Source organism: Cylas formicarius, unplaced genomic scaffold (assembly GCF_029955315.1).
Source record: "Cylas formicarius isolate icCylForm1 unplaced genomic scaffold, icCylForm1.1 PGA_scaffold_12__32_contigs__length_19106922, whole genome shotgun sequence".
Classification (NCBI taxonomy): Eukaryota; Metazoa; Arthropoda; class Insecta; order Coleoptera; family Brentidae; genus Cylas; species Cylas formicarius.
In genome coordinates, this window is record NW_026844225.1 from 6340549 (window position 1) to 6364039 (window position 23491).

The 23491-nt window shown below is 34.6% G+C and overlaps 1 protein-coding gene across 2 annotated transcripts in view; it reads right to left on the minus strand.

Moving 5' to 3' along the window:
• The window catches only part of LOC132695877 (protein turtle homolog A-like), a 413609-nt gene that overhangs the window by 121691 nt on the left and 268427 nt on the right, over positions 1-23491 (minus strand). For both annotated transcript variants that reach the window (XM_060660435.1, XM_060660436.1), the window contains exon 3: positions 13898-14052. In XM_060660435.1, the coding sequence (XP_060516418.1) occupies positions 13898-14052 (155 nt within the window). The remainder of the gene's footprint in view (positions 1-13897; positions 14053-23491) is intronic.

Genomic DNA, 23491 nt, shown 5'->3' on the forward strand with positions numbered 1-23491 from the left:
CTTAGCTCTGCCATTTCACTCTTCTTGTTGTTTATCACTGTGTACTGCACTGTCTGTTTTGAATAGGTTTCTAACAAATTGTTTGCTACACCTGGGAATTCCATCTTGTAAAGCTTTTCCAAGAGTAAATCAGTATCTACTGTCAGTGCATATTTATTTTGATCGATTTTTGCTGTATTGTTGTAAGTCCATACTCTTTCGTGAGTTTTCTTGCTATATACTCTGTGTGATCATGATGTTGTAAAGTAAAGCATCTTAATCGGTACATAATAGAATTCCCATTGCACTCAATTTTCTCATCCATTTTTGTAGGGTTTGATAGAGAAAAATTTTCATTAACACAGTGGGCACCTCTAATCAGTATGATTTTGGGGGAAAAGAAGTTTTCCCATATTTAAAAAATCCTGGCCCGCTTTGAATGCAAAAATTTATGAAGCCGCTATACATCAAATTAATCTTTTCATGAAACAAACGTAAAACAAGAATAAATTCCGCTTTATGTATTTTGATTTAAGTATACGCGGTTTATTTTTGAACTTAAGGCAATAAATTTTCATAGTGCTTTTTTATTATGGCGCGATGGAAGTGGCAGTATATTTTACGGCATTTTGTGTTGTTTGTTAAAAGTTCCGAGGCACAGTTCATCAGCCTATAAATAAACTGCTTCGATAAACGCCTTGGGTAAATAATTGATTTGTCGAGTAGGAGGTTTGTTTAGGTCGAAGGTGTCATTTGGTTCATTTTACTACTGTATGATTTCACGAAATTATACGGTATTGGTCGGTAAGGCTGTCCTCACCAATTTAATATCGAAATGAAAATAAGCAGCTCCGTTATAATAGTGTATGACTATTTATTGCCAACGTTGGATTTCGAAGCAAAATTAAAAAGAAAATTTCTAGTACTATTTATAATACTATTTACAAATCTTCTGGTTGTGAGTGAGATAAGCCATAAAAATGTCAAATACGGAATAAAAAATTCCAGAATTCTATTAAAAACTAATAAAAAATCGTTAAAAAGGTTTATGCAACAAATTTCAAGGATTATTTATTGATCGGTTTCTGATCAGAAACCCACATGGGCTTCTCATGTTGACCATGTGGCAGGGAAATTAAGCTCACACTCGGTTCTATTAAAAATTTAAGAGACACAAATCTCATACGGGGTAGTGTTTTGGGGAAGTTCAAAAGATTCTGGAAAAATAGTTATTCTACATCGGCATAAGCAGCTCAGGCTCTGGTAGAGCATGTTATAAAAAAATTTTTTTTCAAAGAAACTTCCACAGGCTACTGTAATGTTTTTTATGAAACTTGGCTTCTTCAGAGCTTGACTGAAACTGTCTCGCATTTGACTCTGTACCTGTATATATACTGTTTGAGCTAAATGAGGCGCATAAAAACCATCTCGGATAACTGATTCCCATATTGGTGACAGATAAAGACCCGAGGCGCGGTTAAGATTGTTATAGAGAGATATAGACTCTCGGAATTTTCATTTGTAAAAGAATTGATTACATACAAGAATTTTAGTTTTATCGAATAAACTTTTATGTCCGGTTTTGTGATTGTGTTCGGCAACAGCTGATGAGTTATTTGTCTTACTCGTAAGGCTCTTTCGTGTTCTTTGAGCCTAGTTGATATTTTTCGTCCGTTCTTTCCAATGTATTCTTTGAATGCAATGCTGTAAGCTCCTGGCAACTCAAGTGGAATTTTGTCATTGACGGGCCGGAGTTGTTGAGAGATTTTTGGACAAGTGGTGGTGGTGTAAAAAGTAAAAATACAGTATATTGCCTTTTCCCAGTCTATATCTATTTGATAATGTTCACAAAAATTATAACAAAAATATCTTTAAGAGAACATTATGATAAGAACCTGTACCGCCTACCGTTTTCAAAATTACATGTTGGACAGCAAGATCCAAACTATATAGGTACAAATAAAATACCTGAATAAATTTAATTTAAAATAATGTTTTAAAAAAATATCAAAATCTTTTTTGCAAAATAAAAACTACACAATATCGTATAATTTCGTGAAATCATACTGTAGTAAAATTAACCAAATGACACCACAATGTTTGCTTCGGTTTGATCTTCAATATATATATATATATATATATATATATATATATATATATATATATATATATATATATATATATATATATATATATGATGACACTATATTCCGGGATATCATCCGTTCGCTCGTTGAACTCCGACTGGAATCCTGCATCCGACTGGAATCCTGCAAATCTTGCATCCGACTGGAATCCTGCAGACGTTTCGCCAAAATCTCACTTGGCATCTTCAATGCTCGCGCTCCGAAAACACTTCGAACACTGGGAGGTTATCGGCGGTGCGTGCGGTATTTATACTCTGCGCCGGAGATGGTAACGGTGCTGCTTGTGCGTGGGGGGAGGTGGCTCCGCCCCCTGAATTGTCGCGTTGTTAATTTCGCCCGATCGTAGTTGCGATGTCCCCGTTGGCTGCTGCGCATCGCTCTGCTGTTTGATTATCGTTCTCCACGTGTTGGATAAATGCAGAGCGTCGTCTCTCGTATTGAGGTGTCCGGACTTTTCTATTTCGATGGCCTCTCGTATAATCCTAGTCCTAAAATCAGGAATATTAGCTATTTGTTTGCAAGTGCCGAAATCAATTTTGTGGCCTGTCTGATGTTGGTGCTGAAACAAAGCAGATGTTGTTTGTTTGTTTCTTATGGCTAAACGATGTTCCTCGAGCCTGGCTGAAATCCTTCTGTTGGTCTGTCCCACATACGTCAGGCTGCACGATCCGCATGCTACACTGTATACTCCTTGGTTTTCCAGAGTAATTTTTTGTTTTGGGTTTCTTAGTATTGCTCCGATGGTATGATCAGGTTTGTATGCCGTTGATATGTCGTGTTTCCGTAATATTCGGCCGATTTTGTCAGTAACCCCCTTGATGTATGGCAGGACAGCGATCGATCTTCGTTGGGTCTCGTCCTGCACTCTCTGCTGCGGCTGTTGTTGTTTACTGATTGCCTTGCTGATGGTGCGCCTTTGGTATCCGTTTTGTTGAAGACAGGTACTAATTTTCTTCAGTTCTTTATCTCTGTTCCTCTCGTTTGTGAGCCTGAAGGACCGAGCAATTAATGTATTTGCCACTGCCTGTATCTGTGATGGATGGTGATGAGATTTAGCGTTCAGATATCTATTAGTGTGTGTTGGTTTTCTATAGACAGTGTGTTCCAAGTGTCCATCTTCGGTCCTTGTGATGTGCACATCTAAAAAGGGCAGACTGTTATCCTCTTCAAGTTCTATTGTAAATTGAATCCTTGGGTGAATGGAATTCAGATGATCTAGGAATTTCAAAAGCTCCTCCTTGCCAAAAGGCCATACAACAAATACGTCATCGACGTATCTTGTCCATAGTTTTGGCTTCAGATTTGCCTTCTCTATTGCTTTCTTTTCGAAGTAAATCATGAAGAGGTTGGCAATCACAGGTGAGAGAGATGATCCCATTGCTGCTCCATCTATTTGTCTGTAAATTTTCCCGTTGTGCATAAAGTAAGCGTTTTTCAGGCAATGTCTTGACAGATCTATTATGTATGGCGGAAGATCTTCGTTTTCTTCTATAAGCAAGAGTGCCTCTTCTACTGGAATACTCGGGTAGAGGGATTTGACATCGAAACTTGCCATAATGTCGTCCTTGTCCATCCTGAGAGAACCTAAAATCTGAGTGAAATGTTCTGAGTTTTTAACATAGGAATCTGCCTTTTCCACTATAGGCTGAAGTGCACTGGCCAGATGTTTTTCCAGCTTGCATAATGGTGAGTTAAAGGCGCTTACGATTGGACGCAGGGGAACCCCGTCCTTATGGATCTTTGGCAGCCCGTAGAATTTTGGGCAACGACTCGATTTTTCCCTCGGAATAAGTTTCTTCTTTGTATCCTCGTTTATTGATGAATCGAGAATTTTGGACTTAGTTGTTTTTTCCAAATATGTCGTGGGATCTCTGGTGACTAGTTTGTATATTGGGTCGTTCAAAATATCCTCCAATTTTGCATTATAATCCGACGTATTCATGACGACAGTGGCATTTCCTTTGTCTGCTGGCATTATTAGAATGTTTTCGTGTTTGTTTAGATTCCTTAAGGCTTGCATTTCTTCTCTGCTTAAGTTTGGTTGCGGTGGTTTTGACTGTCTTAAGACTCTGGCGACATCTTGCCTAATTAACTCCGCATCTTGTTCGTCTATGGTGGAAAGACTTGCTTCGACGTTGGAAACGATCTCTTCGACGGGTACTCTTTTTGGAGCTATTGCGTAGTTAAATCCTTTATTCAGTACGCTGACTTCTGTATCGGAAAGATGGTATGCTGAAATATTATGAACTGTACTGCTTCGGTTTGTATTTGGCACTTGTCCTGATTTTTTGGAATTTGACTGAAGGATTTCTAATTTCTTCCACAGTTTTTTTGACGTGATGTCCTTGTCTTTCTCAGTGCGCCATGATGTTAATAATTCTATGCGGTCCCACAGCAACTGATGGATCTTGTTGCTCAGTTTCAGGTGGAGTCTGAAAAGTTGTAGCTCAGTCTCACTAATTTCGTACCGGGTCCGCCTGATCTGGTCTTGGAGTAGGGCCTTGCTAGCTTTGTCCAGGATAGCTTGTGTCTTTCTGGTGCGTGTGTGATAAGACAACCTTGTAAATGTTGGCAGCAAGTTCTGGTTGCGGCAGCTTTTAAGAAAATTCAAGTTGCACAGCGAAATAACCCTCCTTTGTCTTAGTTTTTCATAACACTTGGTGGCTGTAAAGGTCTCCTTCCCGTAAAGGTGTATGATATTCTCACGTATTGATTCACGGATGGAAAAATGTGATGACACTATATTCCGGGATATCATCCGTTCGCTCGTTGAACTCCGACTGGAATCCTGCATCCGACTGGAATCCTGCAAATCTTGCATCCGACTGGAATCCTGCAGACGTTTCGCCAAAATCTCACTTGGCATCTTCAATGCTCGCGCTCCGAAAACACTTCGAACACTGGGAGGTTATCGGCGGTGCGTGCGGTATTTATACTCTGCGCCGGAGATGGTAACGGTGCTGCTTGTGCGTGGGGGGAGGTGGCTCCGCCCCCTGAATTGTCGCGTTGTTAATTTCGCCCGATCGTAGTTGCGATGTCCCCGTTGGCTGCTGCGCATCGCTCTGCTGTTTGATTATCGTTCTCCACGTGTTGGATAAATGCAGAGCGTCGTCTCTCGTATTGAGGTGTCCGGACTTTTCTATTTCGATGGCCTCTCGTATAATCCTAGTCCTAAAATCAGGAATATTAGCTATTTGTTTGCAAGTGCCGAAATCAATTTTATGGCCTGTCTGATGTTGGTGCTGAAACAAAGCAGATGTTGTTTGTTTGTTTCTTATGGCTAAACGATGTTCCTCGAGCCTGGCTGAAATCCTTCTGTTGGTCTGTCCCACATACGTCAGGCTGCACGATCCGCATGCTACACTGTATACTCCTTGGTTTTCCAGAGTAATTTTTTGTTTTGGGTTTCTTAGTATTGCTCCGATGGTATGATCAGGTTTGTATGCCGTTGATATGTCGTGTTTCCGTAATATTCGGCCGATTTTGTCAGTAACCCCCTTGATGTATGGCAGGACAGCGATCGATCTTCGTTGGGTCTCGTCCTGCACTCTCTGCTGCGGCTGTTGTTGTTTACTGATTGCCTTGCTGATGGTGCGCCTTTGGTATCCGTTTTGTTGAAGACAGGTACTAATTTTCTTCAGTTCTTTATCTCTGTTCCTCTCGTTTGTGAGCCTGAAGGACCGAGCAATTAATGTATTTGCCACTGCCTGTATCTGTGATGGATGGTGATGAGATTTAGCGTTCAGATATCTATTAGTGTGTGTTGGTTTTCTATAGACAGTGTGTTCCAAGTGTCCATCTTCGGTCCTTGTGATGTGCACATCTAAAAAGGGCAGACTGTTATCCTCTTCAAGTTCTATTGTAAATTGAATCCTTGGGTGAATGGAATTCAGATGATCTAGGAATTTCAAAAGCTCCTCCTTGCCAAAAGGCCATACAACAAATACGTCATCGACGTATCTTGTCCATAGTTTTGGCTTCAGATTTGCCTTCTCTATTGCTTTCTTTTCGAAGTAAATCATGAAGAGGTTGGCAATCACAGGTGAGAGAGATGATCCCATTGCTGCTCCATCTATTTGTCTGTAAATTTTCCCGTTGTGCATAAAGTAAGCGTTTTTCAGGCAATGTCTTGACAGATCTATTATGTATGGCGGAAGATCTTCGTTTTCTTCTATAAGCAAGAGTGCCTCTTCTACTGGAATACTCGGGTAGAGGGATTTGACATCGAAACTTGCCATAATGTCGTCCTTGTCCATCCTGAGAGAACCTAAAATCTGAGTGAAATGTTCTGAGTTTTTAACATAGGAATCTGCCTTTTCCACTATAGGCTGAAGTGCACTGGCCAGATGTTTTTCCAGCTTGCATAATGGTGAGTTAAAGGCGCTTACGATTGGACGCAGGGGAACCCCGTCCTTATGGATCTTTGGCAGCCCGTAGAATTTTGGGCAACGACTCGATTTTTCCCTCGGAATAAGTTTCTTCTTTGTATCCTCGTTTATTGATGAATCGAGAATTTTGGACTTAGTTGTTTTTTCCAAATATGTCGTGGGATCTCTGGTGACTAGTTTGTATATTGGGTCGTTCAAAATATCCTCCAATTTTGCATTATAATCCGACGTATTCATGACGACAGTGGCATTTCCCGGTACGAAATTAGTGAGACTGAGCTACAACTTTTCAGACTCCACCTGAAACTGAGCAACAAGATCCATCAGTTGCTGTGGGACCGCATAGAATTATTAACATCATGGCGCACTGAGAAAGACAAGGACATCACGTCAAAAAAACTGTGGAAGAAATTAGAAATCCTTCAGTCAAATTCCAAAAAATCAGGACAAGTGCCAAATACAAACCGAAGCAGTACAGTTCATAATATTTCAGCATACCATCTTTCCGATACAGAAGTCAGCGTACTGAATAAAGGATTTAACTACGCAATAGCTCCAAAAAGAGTACCCGTCGAAGAGATCGTTTCCAACGTCGAAGCAAGTCTTTCCACCATAGACGAACAAGATGCGGAGTTAATTAGGCAAGATGTCGCCAGAGTCTTAAGACAGTCAAAACCACCGCAACCAAACTTAAGCAGAGAAGAAATGCAAGCCTTAAGGAATCTAAACAAACACGAAAACATTCTAATAATGCCAGCAGACAAAGGAAATGCCACTGTCGTCATGAATACGTCGGATTATAATGCAAAATTGGAGGATATTTTGAACGACCCAATATACAAACTAGTCACCAGAGATCCCACGACATATTTGGAAAAAACAACTAAGTCCAAAATTCTCGATTCATCAATAAACGAGGATACAAAGAAGAAACTTATTCCGAGGGAAAAATCGAGTCGTTGCCCAAAATTCTACGGGCTGCCAAAGATCCATAAGGACGGGGTTCCCCTGCGTCCAATCGTAAGCGCCTTTAACTCACCATTATGCAAGCTGGAAAAACATCTGGCCAGTGCACTTCAGCCTATAGTGGAAAAGGCAGATTCCTATGTTAAAAACTCAGAACATTTCACTCAGATTTTAGGTTCTCTCAGGATGGACAAGGACGACATTATGGCAAGTTTCGATGTCAAATCCCTCTACCCGAGTATTCCAGTAGAAGAGGCACTCTTGCTTATAGAAGAAAACGAAGATCTTCCGCCATACATAATAGATCTGTCAAGACATTGCCTGAAAAACGCTTACTTTATGCACAACGGGAAAATTTACAGACAAATAGATGGAGCAGCAATGGGATCATCTCTCTCACCTGTGATTGCCAACCTCTTCATGATTTACTTCGAAAAGAAAGCAATAGAGAAGGCAAATCTGAAGCCAAAACTATGGACAAGATACGTCGATGACGTATTTGTTGTATGGCCTTTTGGCAAGGAGGAGCTTTTGAAATTCCTAGATCATCTGAATTCCATTCACCCAAGGATTCAATTTACAATAGAACTTGAAGAGGATAACAGTCTGCCCTTTTTAGATGTGCACATCACAAGGACCGAAGATGGACACTTGGAACACACTGTCTATAGAAAACCAACACACACTAATAGATATCTGAACGCTAAATCTCATCACCATCCATCACAGATACAGGCAGTGGCAAATACATTAATTGCTCGGTCCTTCAGGCTCACAAACGAGAGGAACAGAGATAAAGAACTGAAGAAAATTAGTACCTGTCTTCAACAAAACGGATACCAAAGGCGCACCATCAGCAAGGCAATCAGTAAACAACAACAGCCGCAGCAGAGAGTGCAGGACGAGACCCAACGAAGATCGATCGCTGTCCTGCCATACATCAAGGGGGTTACTGACAAAATCGGCCGAATATTACGGAAACACGACATATCAACGGCATACAAACCTGATCATACCATCGGAGCAATACTAAGAAACCCAAAACAAAAAATTACTCTGGAAAACCAAGGAGTATACAGTGTAGCATGCGGATCGTGCAGCCTGACGTATGTGGGACAGACCAACAGAAGGATTTCAGCCAGGCTCGAGGAACATCGTTTAGCCATAAGAAACAAACAAACAACATCTGCTTTGTTTCAGCACCAACATCAGACAGGCCATAAAATTGATTTCGGCACTTGCAAACAAATAGCTAATATTCCTGATTTTAGGACTAGGATTATACGAGAGGCCATCGAAATAGAAAAGTCCGGACACCTCAATACGAGAGACGACGCTCTGCATTTATCCAACACGTGGAGAACGATAATCAAACAGCAGAGCGATGCGCAGCAGCCAACGGGGACATCGCAACTACGATCGGGCGAAATTAACAACGCGACAATTCAGGGGGCGGAGCCACCTCCCCCCACGCACAAGCAGCACCGTTACCATCTCCGGCGCAGAGTATAAATACCGCACGCACCGCCGATAACCTCCCAGTGTTCGAAGTGTTTTCGGAGCGCGAGCATTGAAGATGCCAAGTGAGATTTTGGCGAAACGTCTGCAGGATTCCAGTCGGATGCAAGATTTGCAGGATTCCAGTCGGATGCAGGATTCCAGTCGGAGTTCAACGAGCGAACGGATGATATCCCGGAATATAGTGTCATCACATTTTTCCATCCGTGAATCAATACGTGAGAATATATATATATATATATATATATATATATATATATATATATATATATATATATATATATATATATATATATATATATATATATATATATATATATATATATATATATATATATATATATATATATATATATATATATATATATATATATATATATATATATATATATATATATATATATATATATATATATATATATATATATATATATATATATATATATATATATATATATATATATATATATATATATATATATATATATATATATACATTTACTTATTTTGCTTTAATTTACATACTACATGTCTATGTCGTCTAATTGTAAGTTGAAGCTTACGTTGTTATCTGGAAAGTTTACTTCAATGATTTTTGGGGTTTATTTTCTTATTACAAATGCGAAAAACAATAAGTAGATCATAACTTGAAATGTAGATATGAATTAAACAAATTATTTAAAACTTTATGTGTTTATGTTATGTGTTATGTTTTAAATTACTTTTAATAGCGATGTAAGTAACTGTTCCTGTATTTACTGTGCGGGAAGGTAGTTTCAATGCTCAATTTTTCATAGGTTCTTAAAAGTTGATATTAGTCCGAAAAAAAATATTTCAGTTCGATATTCGTATAAAAATAAATTTACAAATCAAACTTTTGATAATGTAGATTTTTCTTAATAGTTTGTTATTGGCAGATCGAAGATGTCGAGAGATTACATTTCTTTACAACTTTTGATATGTGGTCAGTGATGTTTTGAATATAAGGAGTGGCAAGTGTGGGGTTGCTTTCGAATTCATTCTCTTTGAAAGGTTTTGGTGAAGTGTATTCTTTGATGGAACGCTTAATAATTCTTATGTGGAAATTATTAGAGAGAAAACTAAATATTCAGTGAGTACGCCTCTATAAACAAGAGAGTTGCGTTGAGTTGAGTAAATTGAATAATCCAACGTTAGGTCTGATTTTCTATTAATAAGAATATCGAAGAAGATATGGCGTTATTTCCCTTATTAAAAAAACTATGGTGACAGCTAACATTCAGAACATTACTTCCTGCAGTCAAATGAAGTTATTTGGTGTTAAATTATTTTTTTAATGATAAACATAAATACATATTTACCTGACAGCTTAAATTATCAATTTTCCAGCTGGACGACCAACACTGCATTCACATTATATACAGTAGAATAGAATAAAGTTTATTCAAAAACTTGCAAAATCGATGTCATAATAAAAATAGGACAAACTTTACAAATGTATCATTAGTAATAGGGAGTATTCAAAGAAGCACTGAAAGTGCTGGTGTGTAGGCCTTTAATAACCTTTTAATTGTCACAGGCGAGTATTAGATTATAATCGTTTTTGTCAAATTTAAGTTAGTAATTAGCCGGTTAATGTTAATTTTATCTTTAAATAAGTAGTTAAAGGGAAAATAAAATTTTCGACTTCCTTTTTTATTTAAGTAATATTGAATGAATGATTCACTTTTGATATTAAATGTTTTAAGTAGTTTAGGATTAAATTTCTTAAGTCTCCCGTCTTTGCCCATAGTTTTATGGGTAACTGTTGCACACGCGTTCTTTTTTTTTATACTCTTTAAAATTTCAAGACAAGTATATTCTTATTCTTTGCAAAATATTGCAAAAACTGACCAAAATTATTTTTGCAGAGTTGATTATGGAGATGATTTGGAAATTTTGCTAGACGAACTTTCGCTTTCGCTTTTACAAAGGTCATCTCATTAAATTCTCCGTTTTCACACGGAAAACAAAATCATCAGCGTTGATATGATTTTTCAAAATGGAAGTGTACACCCGTTTACTTATCCACATCACCTGTTAATTTTTGTGAGGTTAAAAGCATTCATTGACCAGGCTATAACCCGTACCCAGCCATGCAACATAAATTCCAGTTAGGCCTTGTTTCGTTAAGGGGCCTTGTCGCTGGAGGCGAGAATTGTGTATGTGTGTATCTGCGTACGATTGATTTTCACGAATGTCCCCTATACACAGTAACTTGTTAAATCTAACAATAAGAGCAATTAACGTAAATTATCGTCTATATACGTGTGACGTCATTTCTTGTTTGTTATAAAGCTAGGGTAGCTGTAACTAATTCTGAAACACCGAGAATGGTAATACGACAAACGCAAATCTTGTTGTAACTTGTTTTTTTCTCTTAAAGATACGAAATGATAAATATTTAAAAATATTTATATTTATACTTTCATTGTCGGGATCAAATAAATTCGGATATTTCAGATGCCAAAATAAGTAAAAGGCGGGTTTGTTGCTTTTTTTTACCTATAATTCAGTGGCATACTAAATCTTATTCTATCCTAAATTATTTTCCAGGAATAAACCAAACTAATATTTTTTTAAATAAATAAAAAAAATATATTTAAAACTCTGGTGAAATTCTGAAACAAATTTTATGGACGAAGTAACTTAAGAATAATTGCCACTTAAAAATTGTAATAAAGAACTACAAGGAGTGTTGTAATATAATGTAATGTAATTTTTTGAATAAGCTGTCCTCTATTCTATTCTATATGAAAAATCACAATATTTTTAGGGATTCATCATCATTTATTTAAATTATCATTTAATAAATCAGAAAATCAGACTTAACAATGGTTTATTGTGTTTACAGAAAACCTACGCACACAGACCGATACCTTAATGCATTGTCACCTCACCATCGGACTCAAAAATCATCTGTTACCTACTCTCTTGTTTACAGGGCCGTAAAACTGTCTCAGCAAGAGTCATTGATCCCAGAATTAAAACACGTTACCTCTGCTCTTCTCTCTAATAATTTCCACAATAAAGATATTAATACACTTCATCACAACGTTCCAATAGCAATGAGGCCGATAGCAATAGCACACACACACTAGCCACTGTTGTCCTTCCTTATATTCAAAACGTCACTGACCACCTATCACAAGTTCTAAAGAAATATAAGATCAAAACCAGATTTACCATTTGTCCAGAAATGTCTCAACATCTTCGATCCGTCAAAGCAAACTATTAACAAAAATCTGCATTATCATTATTGATAACAAGTCTGATTAGTAAATTTATTTTTATACGAATGTCGAACTAAAATATTTATTTTCGAACTAATTTCAACTTTGCAAAACTAAGCATTCAAACTGCCTTTCCGCACAATAAATACAGGGGCAATTTCATCCCTATAAATGTAATTTTTCACGTACAGCTTTTATGAATTTGTTTAAATTGATCTATATTCCAATACTTAAAGTTATTGCTTATTATTTTTTGCATATGCGATAAGAGTATCAACACCCAAAAATCATTCAAGCAAATTTTTTATACAACAAGAAAACTTAGTATCGAAAATTTAACACACAAAATGATACATAAGGACAGAAATATAAAATAATAACAACATAATTAAAAAATGAATTAGGAAATGTATGTATTGAGGGTCAAACATTATTTCGTATTTTTATCTTTAAAAAAATCTTCTACTGTCGCTATTTATTTCAAACAAGTTATTTAGACATTTTATACCCATATAGTTTTTTTATCTTGCTAACTACGTAATCTTGAAAACGGTAGCTGAATGACAATGATATTGTTGTTACGATTTTTTGTGAACCTTTTCAAAAAGCATAGAAAAATCATTGTTGTATTTTTTAAATTATTCTCTACAATAGACTGAGGTGATGGCTTTTTTTGTAAAATAAATATTTTCCCAGAATCTCTTGATCATTACCAAAACGCTACATGATTTTTATTTCTTTGAATATCCTCTTTTGAAAAGGGGGATACAAAGTCATAGATTACATACATTTTGTTAAAAAAAATGTGATAAATTGTATTAATATTGGAATTTTCTCATCCTATACTGTCCGCCCAATCTAGTAAGGGTAGTTCATTTTAAAAGGTTTCCATAGACGATGCATCAAATTTCCTTGACTGGAGTTTTTTCCTTGTATGGTATGTTCGATAGAAAGGTATTGGAAAGTGTGATCTGACAGAAGTTTTAAAAGCCTCTGATGTCTCTGAAGTACTAATGGAGACTGATCGATATAAACATTGCTTATGCTATTCATATTTTAAGCAATATTATCCTTTTTTTTTATTTTTTTGTGTTTTTTATAGTGTTCTAAGGATAACGCAGAGTCATATATTAAATATTTATGAAAATATTAATGAACTGAAGTCCGTTCCTTGTATGGTATGTTCGATAGAAAGGTATTGAAAAATGTGATCTGACAGAAGTTTTAGAAGCCTGTGATGTCTCTGAAGTACTGATCGATATTAAAATTGCGTTCGTTATTTATATTTTTAGAAATATTATAAGAAAAAGATCTTTCATGCATTTCTTTTCTATGTTATGTTTATCATTTCGAAACTGAATTTTTCGGTTTCATATTTCAAAATGTAGTTTAATAGTGACAGCTACGTTATTATGAACGTTAAACTTTTCGGTATTAAATGACTTTCTGATTTTTCGAACAAAGTCAAAAATTATGAAATAAAGTTTATCAATTTGACAATTTTTAATGCTTCTCAAAACACATTTCACCTCAAACTTAATCCTCGATAAAAAGCGAGTTGTATTTTAACGTTTTTTCCTAGTTTGAAGCAGTGTGACAGCGTCCGCCAGAAGACAATAGGAACTATTGTTAGGTAATAAATACTTACAGCTCTGTCTCCTAGGTTTCTGACCCGGCAATGTAAATGAGCTGTTTGTCCGACCGTAGTCGTATACTCCCTTCGCGTTGTATTATCAAAATATGGCTGCGAGAATGGTTGGTCCCAGTACGGTATAACGTGCTCTGAAACGCCTTCCGCTCGATCTGGAACAAAAAAAAGCGCTTATATTTCTGGATGCACTGACGTTACATTCTGGTGGGGTGGCCCGGTCTAGTAAATCTATGCGGCCAAAAAACAAACGGTCTAGAAAGAGCGGCCCTTTTATTTCTCTCACTTGCATAAAACTACCTTTTGTTTCGACGTAGTTTTTCTCATTCGTTTTCGTTACCCCAAAATCGCGGCCATTGCAGTTCCAACGGAAACGATTTTTCTTGTAGTCGCCATCAAGTTTTTGTTTTAATTTTCGTATTTTCTTGTACTACATCATAAGTTTAGATATAATAATAATAATAATAACAATAATAACAATAAATAATAATAAAATAAATAATCGTTTATTGACCACTTATAAATACAAAAACGTATTTTTCAAGTCAGGAAGGGTACAAACAGGATTGCTATCGAAAAATCGTCGGTGAGCGGGGCAAGTTCATCGCAAATAGCGCGAATCAGCTTTTTATTTTAAAAAGAAGGCGCTTCGCGGATTCTTGTCCTAAAGGGACGCATTGTTTTCTATCGTGCTCCTGCGGACCGCTATGAAACTTTCGCAAAATCGATGTAATTTGATTGTGAATACACCCCGTATAAAGTGATCTCGTCTCTCATCTCTCATCTCGTCCAACTTCAAAGTTACGGCACACTTCGGTAAATATTAAAATTTGTATATATTTCTTCAAATATCTTGCGTCCCCTGTGTTATAGACGAAACCTTAAACTCTCTCTCGGCACAGTTTACGATACTGTTCATATTAAATTATCACATCTTTAAAAGTTTTTCATAATTCACCCACAAAAGCGCAAATTTCTAGGATTCATTAGAATTTTTTGCCCACAAACGACGTACCCTGTATATAATTCCAACAATATTTGAAATAGAGGATATAGCCCTGGATCTCTTTAGTTTCCTGGTATCCGAATTTTTCCAATGGAGTAAATGGTTTTCAAAAAACTACTTGTTTTCTGAAACCATGCAATACGTGGTAATATTAAATGACGTCATCGCATCTAGATTGAGGGCCACAAATAGTGATTTTCATTTGGATTTTTTTAAATATATCGAACAGCGTATGTGATAGACAAAAACCGTAAATCCAAAATTGTAGCCCTTGATATGGCCTATAACACTGTTTGAACGTTTGAACTGTTTGAGTGGCTATTGTTTGTACGAATTTTGATTTACGGTTAATAATTTACTCTCTAAAAGAACAATTTTCAGGGTCTTAACTAAAACACCTTGTACATAATCAAAAAATGCGTGAAACAAAATTTATAGCCCCGGGTCTCCCACGTATTACGGATGTAAAATTTTTCGGATCGGATGAATGGCTTTGATGGAAAAGATGTTTTTCTGGATGCCAAAACAACCACAAAAAAATCAAAAATTAAAAAAAAATACTTCTCGTTATTTTATTGCTGCAAATTTGGAGTACTTATGATGTTTTTTAATATTGCACGAAATATCGCGAACACCCTGTACAATACTTAAAAACCGTAAATACAAAAGTTTAAGCTTTCTATATGGGCTATATCCTCATGTAAAAGAAACTGACATCTAAAACACAGATTTGAGATTATTATCAATTTTTAATAATAGGGGGAACCATTTTTCAGTTTTTTTGAATTTGCTGCGCACCCTGTATATATTTGAAAAATTGTCAAGAATAAAAGTTTATGGAGTCGTTTCATCTGGTTCAAGAATTTTTTCGGTCTTGTAAACGGTTTCTGACAAACGATTTTTTTTGTAGACCCTTGCACACGCGATTTTTATTTTTTTTAAAATACTTCCCGACCCCTCAGCAAAGATGCATAGATGTGCCAAATAAGAAGTGGATTGCTTCAAATTTCGGACACTTATCGTGTTTCATAGCAAGGTCCAAAAAAAAGGAAGCAAATTTCAATTTTGTAGCTCCAACGGTTCGAAAGTTATTCAGGAAAAACCAAAAGACGAGAACGGAGAACGGATAGACAAAAAATTTTTTTTTTCGACGGCGATCCCGTAGGACGTACGGTTACCGAGATATAAAATTTTTATACGAGCGCAGATACTTTCGAAAAATTCGATTTCATGGATTTTCGAAAGTAACAAGATAAATATATTACATGTAAACAGTTAAACCAGTGTAACTAGAAAGTAAAACTTAACTTTTTATATATAGGTACACTCTAAGAATAATTAATTTACAAAGTAAACTAGGTCCACTGGGCCTGATGTGTAACAAATTCTTTTATAGAATAAAAACAACGCCCTTCAAAAAACTTTTTTGATAATTGTTTAAATTTTTTAATGGAAAGTCGTTTAATATCATTATTTTTGGACTGAAAAAGAAGGTTTGCAAAAACATTATACAAATCTAGATTAAGTTTATTTTTTGTGTAGCGCACAACCTCGATCTTAATGTTATGTCATGTTCGAGTCATGTAGCCAGCATGAGTCGGAAAGACAGACAAATTCGAGTGGATTTTAACTAAAGATTGGAGAATAAATACATATAACATACATGGTAACGTAAGCATTTTCCATTTTTTGAAGTTCATTTGCAGAGAACCACTGCTCAATCAGGGAGAGTGTAGTGACGACCTTTTTATTTAAATTAGTTAGATCTTTATCCGATTCAATCAATGATGTGTCATCCACATAGAGTATACTGCAAGCAGCATTTGTTGCAAATACAACGTCATTTATGTATGTTATAAACAAAAGTGGACCAAGGATGGAACCCTGAGGCACTCCATTAGTAATGTCCAACAAAGTAGACTCCCGATCATTCCAGACAACATATTGCTTTCTTCCGGTCAAATAAGATTTTTGAAGTTGTAGGGTATTTTCACGAATTCCGTAGTATTCAAGTTTAGAAAGTAGTATATTAGTATCCACGCAATCGAATGCCTTGCTGAGGTCGCACATCGTTACCGAAGCCGACAAGCCCTCCTCAAACCCATTCCCACATGCTCATTGTGTATAAGGCACGGATGGTGGACTTACCCGACCGAAAACCATTTTGCAAATCTGTTAATAATTTCCATTCCTTCAAGTAAGCGATAAGTTTATCTTTTATCAACTCAATTTTTTTTTAAATAATAGGAACGATTGCTATGGGTCTGAAATTATCTCTAAGATATCCCGGACTTTAGGGAGTGGAATAATTTTTGTCACTTTTAATTCAATAATAATAATCATAAATACCCTTTATTCAGACAAGAAATAGATTCATTAGATCATTATTACATAATATAGGATAATAGTATGGTGTATTTTCACAGAGTTGTTATGATCCTAATTTTCTCTTAAGGCGATTCGAAATACCGGCTTTAATTAATCGTAGGAACTATGCATCGGTTTAATTTTTATTTAAATTGTGTAGACTGCTCTGAAGTTCTTTATATTTTTGTTATTTTATTTTATTTTATATTTTTATTATTTTATATATATTTTATATAAATATATTATTTTGTTATATTACTATGTTATTTTTCTTATTTGATTTAATTTTTGATTTGATTATTTGATTATTTGATTTAAATCATGATTTTAAATTAAAAAAATCAAGCCTGGTCAAACAGTATAGTATAACTTTATAAAAAAAGTTTATGGCTAGTTATTGGCTCGTTTGTGTTGTCGGAATAGAAAATATAATGAAATTGCTTTTACGAACTGATACCTTATTTGAAATCAATCTCGATGGTGGTCGGTATTAAATGGCAATCTCAGTTACGTGCGGTGAACGTCGAGCTTACATTGTTGGGTTTACCGCAAACGTTTGAGTCATGCTCCGTCAAGAAGCAGATATTCAAATTGCTGGAAACTAATTCAAAATATGGTTTTTGCTTACTGATTCATCCTATTTTGGTTTCTGTCATCAATCGATTAATATCTGCGGGATGTCTCTAAATGGCACCTAAACGCCACTTTCACCTACTTTTTTAACAGAATCTCGCGAAAAAATTCAAGTTGAAGTCCAATGTGACCTTTAATATTAACTAGACAAAATTGAAAAAGGCTTATAATTTTTTATTTTTGGATTTAGAAAAAATAATTACCTTTTATGTTATAAAAGTCGTACCAATCTTGCCCAAAGTACCTTTTTTGAAATCAATCAGAAATCTCGTATCAATAGCACTCACTTAACTTTGTTCACGTTGTATATTATTTCATTTTGGAAATATTCACATTCATTTCCATCTAAGGGAAACATAGGGATCGGAACTGAAATTAAGTTGGGCTTGTGCATTGATGAATTGAAATATTTGGCACATTTTTTTACAAAACATCTGGATTCCTCCTGCGTTTTTGTTGAGTTGACTCATCCTGTTGGCTTCTTCAGAGCTTGACGGAAACTGTTTGAGTCAAGTTCTGAAGAAGCCAACAGGATGATTGGCGAAACGTTAGCAATTTCAAGTGAAGAAAATCCGACTCAGGAGAAATCCAGAAGTTTTATAAAGTATTACTGTAGCCTGTAGAAGTTTATTTGAAAAAAAAAAAATGAATTTAAATGATCAACAAACAAACAACAGTTTCTTTACTTTGTCTATTTTTATTGTGCAAGACTTGGAATTCTGATGATATGATCAATCGACTCAATTTGAACAGTGAAATTAAACATACATTAAAATTCATTCCCGTTAAAAATTAAAAATTTAATTAGCTTTCTGCCTAATTCCCAGATTCATTTTGGGCCATGGTAGGTATGGTTTATTCGAACTTTTCCCCATTTGTTTCCGATTTTATGCGGGTCACTCAACAAACCTCACAAAGTTTTCGTCGAAGATGTGCGTTAAATGAAACACACACTCGGCTTTGTTTATATCCTGTTTATAATTCCGAACCGACGGTTCATCGAAGTTCCTCACATGATTCCAACGATTTTCTCGAATCCTCACCTTGCAATAAAATTCTAACCTAAAACCAAACGTGCCCATTTTACTAAATGTTTAATCAACATTCAGCTGCGGAGATCACTGGGACAACCATCCGCCGTTATTTATTTTCATCGCTTAATGCGGACAAATAAAAAGGTACGGGGCCATGCCTAGAGATATGCTTGTTTAGTGTTTACAAGCAAATCCCTTTAATTAATTTTACATAGGGCCGTTTGTCCATTTAACATAACAGACCAAAATCCCAGATCATAGCCTGCTAGCGTGCAGGCTCTAACCTAACATGGCATCCCAAGGTTAATTAAATTTATCGATCTATTACGCATGAGAGGAAATTCTTCCGACTTAATTGTGAAACTCTTTATTGGTGGGCACAAAAGCAATCTGAAATAAGGATTATAAATCTCCACACGCTCAATGGCACAAGACGGAGAAGGAATTTCCTTTTTGGCGTGGTTGTTTTTGAAAGCGTCAAACCACTAGCAATTTTTATTCGTTCCCTTTCTTCATATATTAATGCGGAGTGTTATTTTTGTATGCAAATGTACTTTAAAGGATGAATTTTAAGTTTCGTTTTCAAAACCAGGGCTAGGAAAGCCAGCGAAACGGCTTAAAATATTTGTTCTATTGGTGGTTTTGGTTGGATTTTTTTTTGCCTCGTAATGTTTGCTAACTTTGCTCTAATGCAACTTAGTCGTTTAATGTATGAATAATTAATTACGACCTTTCGAATTTAGAGCATTTTCTTTAAGCCTCTTACCCTATGCGTCTATTTTGTGCTACGACTTACACTGTTCCATGTATTTTAATTGACTTATATGAATTCTTTTCGTAAATTACTCGTTTTATTTTTCAAATTATATTTTATTTGAAATACTTGACGATTTAACAAAAAGCAATATTTCAATAAATAAGTATAAAAAATATATGCTGTTATTTTTAACTTAACTTACTAGCGAGATACGACATCAGAGAAGTGTTATACAGTCAGTACCGTTTTTATAAGAAATTATTATATTTTAATTGAAAAGTTTATTCTTTTTTCGTATTTTGAAAAAAAAATCAGGTTTGGTCGCTGCATTAAGTGTTGTTTATTGTTAGTTGTGATACTTCATGCATTTCTTCTTCTATATCTGTGTAATTTGTGCATAGCGTATTTCCATTTTCCTCTTTTATTTATACTTTTTTTTCGTATTTTGTAAAAAAAAATACATAAATTTTATTTATAGAATTGGCAACTGAATAAAGTGTTGTTAATTGTTAACTTTGATGCTTCATACATTTCTTCTTCAATATTTATGTAATTTGTGCATCCTCTTTTATCTATACTGCTTTTGCGTATTTTTTAAAAAATAATACATCAGTTTTATTTATAGGTTTTACAGCTGCATTTATTGTTGTTAGTTGTTATGCTTCATACATTTCTTCATATATATTCATGTAATTTGTTGGCTACTTCCTACTTCCTCCTTTATTTATTCTTATTTTTCGTATTTTGTGAAAAAAATTTCATTAGATTTATTTATAGGTTTCTTAACATATCGTGTTAATTGCAATTGTTAATTGTCGTATAATTGTGAATGATTATATGTTAGTTTATTTTCTTTTGTCTCTTTCTCTTTGGGAAATTCCTTTTCCTCTGGTCCTTTAAGCTTCTTTTGTCCTTTGTTTCTGGATATTTTTTTACTGCTGGAATATTTTCTTTTAATATATTGCCCAATGTACTAATTTCGAAGATAAATCTAGAATCTTAAGCGTACTGAAAAAAAACTGGATAATTTATGCAGAAAACAAGAAACACAAATTTTAAGTATTTAACGCATTATAATGGCTTACAAACTTGTTCTAGGAGACAATCCATGGTTTCTTTTTCTCTTACTGTTTTCGACATTCCTTTTCCTTTAGTTGTTTAAGCTTGTATTGTCCTTTTTTTTCTCGATTTTTTTCACTGCTGTCCAGAATTTAAGTCAGTATGTGAGTTTTAAGACATTGAATTACCAAACCTTTTGTCCTCTATCGTGCTCTGTAAGCTGATTTTTATTCATATCCATAATAACGCACCAATATCCATTCAATGATAAAATTTCTGTGAATATTTTTGAATATCGTAGAGAGGTAATAATAGAATAAGTGTTTATGTAGGGGATTTAATAAAAAATAACTGTTACTCGTATCGTTAAAAAGTTTTAAAAATGTTAAATAATAATAGGGTCACAGTGGGACTTTATTTTTCCCAATTCAAGTTTACTTCTATAATGATTTTTATTTATATTTTGAGCCATGATATTAGTGAAACTTCTATTCTCCGTTAGGTTTCATTGGTAACAACAAACAAATTTTGCTAGATAATTATAGATTACTTTTTGTCAAGTCTTCTACCTAATCGATAGAAAGTTAAATTTTTGCTTAGATTTATTACACCTCACATTTATCCCATCCTTTTTCGTACATTAGCCAAGATTCTAATCCAATCAATCTTTCTCGACTTATTTGCCATTCTTCGCAAGATATAAAGTTTCCTAAACGAAAGATTGGCTAATAATATTATTTTCGTTTTCAGGCTAATATTATCGGTTATATTGCTGCTCTATATTAGAGAAATATTTACTCTTGTTAATTGGATGCTTTCGCTGGTATTATTAACATTATTAACGGCAGCGTAAATTAACTTAGCCATTTGGAATATAGATTCCGCCTATGAATCACTATTACCTGTTTACGAAAGTTGACGTTAATGAAATTTCCTTAACAAGTTTCGTCCTCGAGGTACAACTGATAATTATGCAATGTGCGGTGAAAGAAAATAATGTAATGCCATTTTTTGCTTTAAAACCAAACATTTAAAATGGAATTAGGGGTCGAATAGTACCTCATTTGAAAAGTCTTTCAGGCCTCTTTTAAACGTTGCATCAGTCTTGAAGAAAAATAAAATAATCTAAAATATGAAGTCGAAACCAAATTATTGATTTTTAAAGGTTGTAGGGTAAAATAATACACTGTCAATTTTGATAATATAGAAAAATTATATTTTTTTCCTTTTACGACGAATACGCTAGGAAGGCATCAACTTAACTGACGATCGACTGTCTAATATTCATTATAAAATGCTTTTAGGGAAAACGTTTGAATCATAACGCCACTAAGTGCTTCTGTGATTTGGGTGAACTTGAGGGTCACAAACATTTTCCAGAACTAACAAAATCCAACTGAAGCTTAATAGTCAAGAAAACTGCAAAAGCAGAGCTAAGTAAAAACCGACGCAACTGTGTGTACAGTTTTCAGTCAAGCTCTGAAGAAGCCAACAGGATGATTGGCGAGACGTCAGGAATTTCGAGTAAGCAAAAACCGACGCAGGAGGAATCCAGAAGTTTTGTAAAAAGCAAATAATACGTGGTTTTTGTGTAATTTGTTTAAATTTCAAATTACACTGAGAAAAAAGTTGCGACCATTTGAAAGCATCACAGGGAAATGTGTCCACATTTGACAGTCCAAAAATCCTTCGGACACCAAATTTTAAAATAAAAAGTTTTAAGTTTATTTTGTGGGAAATCTAAATAAAAAATGGCTGTTCTGTTAAATTATTTTTAAAATCAACATGATTTTGCACAAAAAAAATAATCCCTTGATATTTGTAATTTCAATTCCCTATTAAAAGGTTGTGTACTAATTTAAAAGCTTTATTTAAAAAGGGGAGAAATTTAACAAAATCTGCGTCAAAGTTAATGCTGGTTTTTCGAAAAAACATAGTAGCTTAAATCCAAGCAAAAAATAGCAATATTTTTTTCTTCTTTCTTGTTTTTCCCAGCTTAGAGAAATTTTTAATAATAATTATAACGATACTAAGCTTATTCTGTAGACAACAACAAATTTAAATTAAAAATAACACATTACATTTTGTATATCCACAAAATAAACATATGGAAATACTCCCTAAAACCCTTAAGTTGTGCTGCGTGACATATCATAAATTTACCCTGCCACATATTGCGGAAAGTGACGTTAATAAATGTTTAAATGAATTGCTACATAATTTATATAAAATTCCAAATCTAACCTACATTACATAAAAATTTTAAATATTCATATTATTTTAAATTTGATATTGAAAACAAGCAAATCTTGCATGTAATTGTGGTTTTTTTTATTTTCAACATTCCCCCTTTTTTTGTTATTTATTCTTGTATATATATTTTTTGTTCTTTATGCATTTCTATTTATTAGGTTGTTTATTGCTTAGAATTAATTTTTTGAGAGTTTTTTTTAAAAGTACTTAATTATGTTACCGAAAAACGTTTCGTAACAGAGAAGTAATTTCTAGTTTTTTGGTAAATTATTTTTAGGAAATATTTTTGCATGATTTTCAATTTTTTAAGATGTACACCCATTACTCCTTCCCATCCCAAAATACCATACTATAAACGTGACTACACTAATGCATAATAAAGTGTTAACATTTGGTGTTTATTTAAAATGTTTCTAAAATATTTGAATTTTTAAATGTAGGTTATTTAATACTGTTTGTATTTCTTTATTCCATTTTAATTGTTT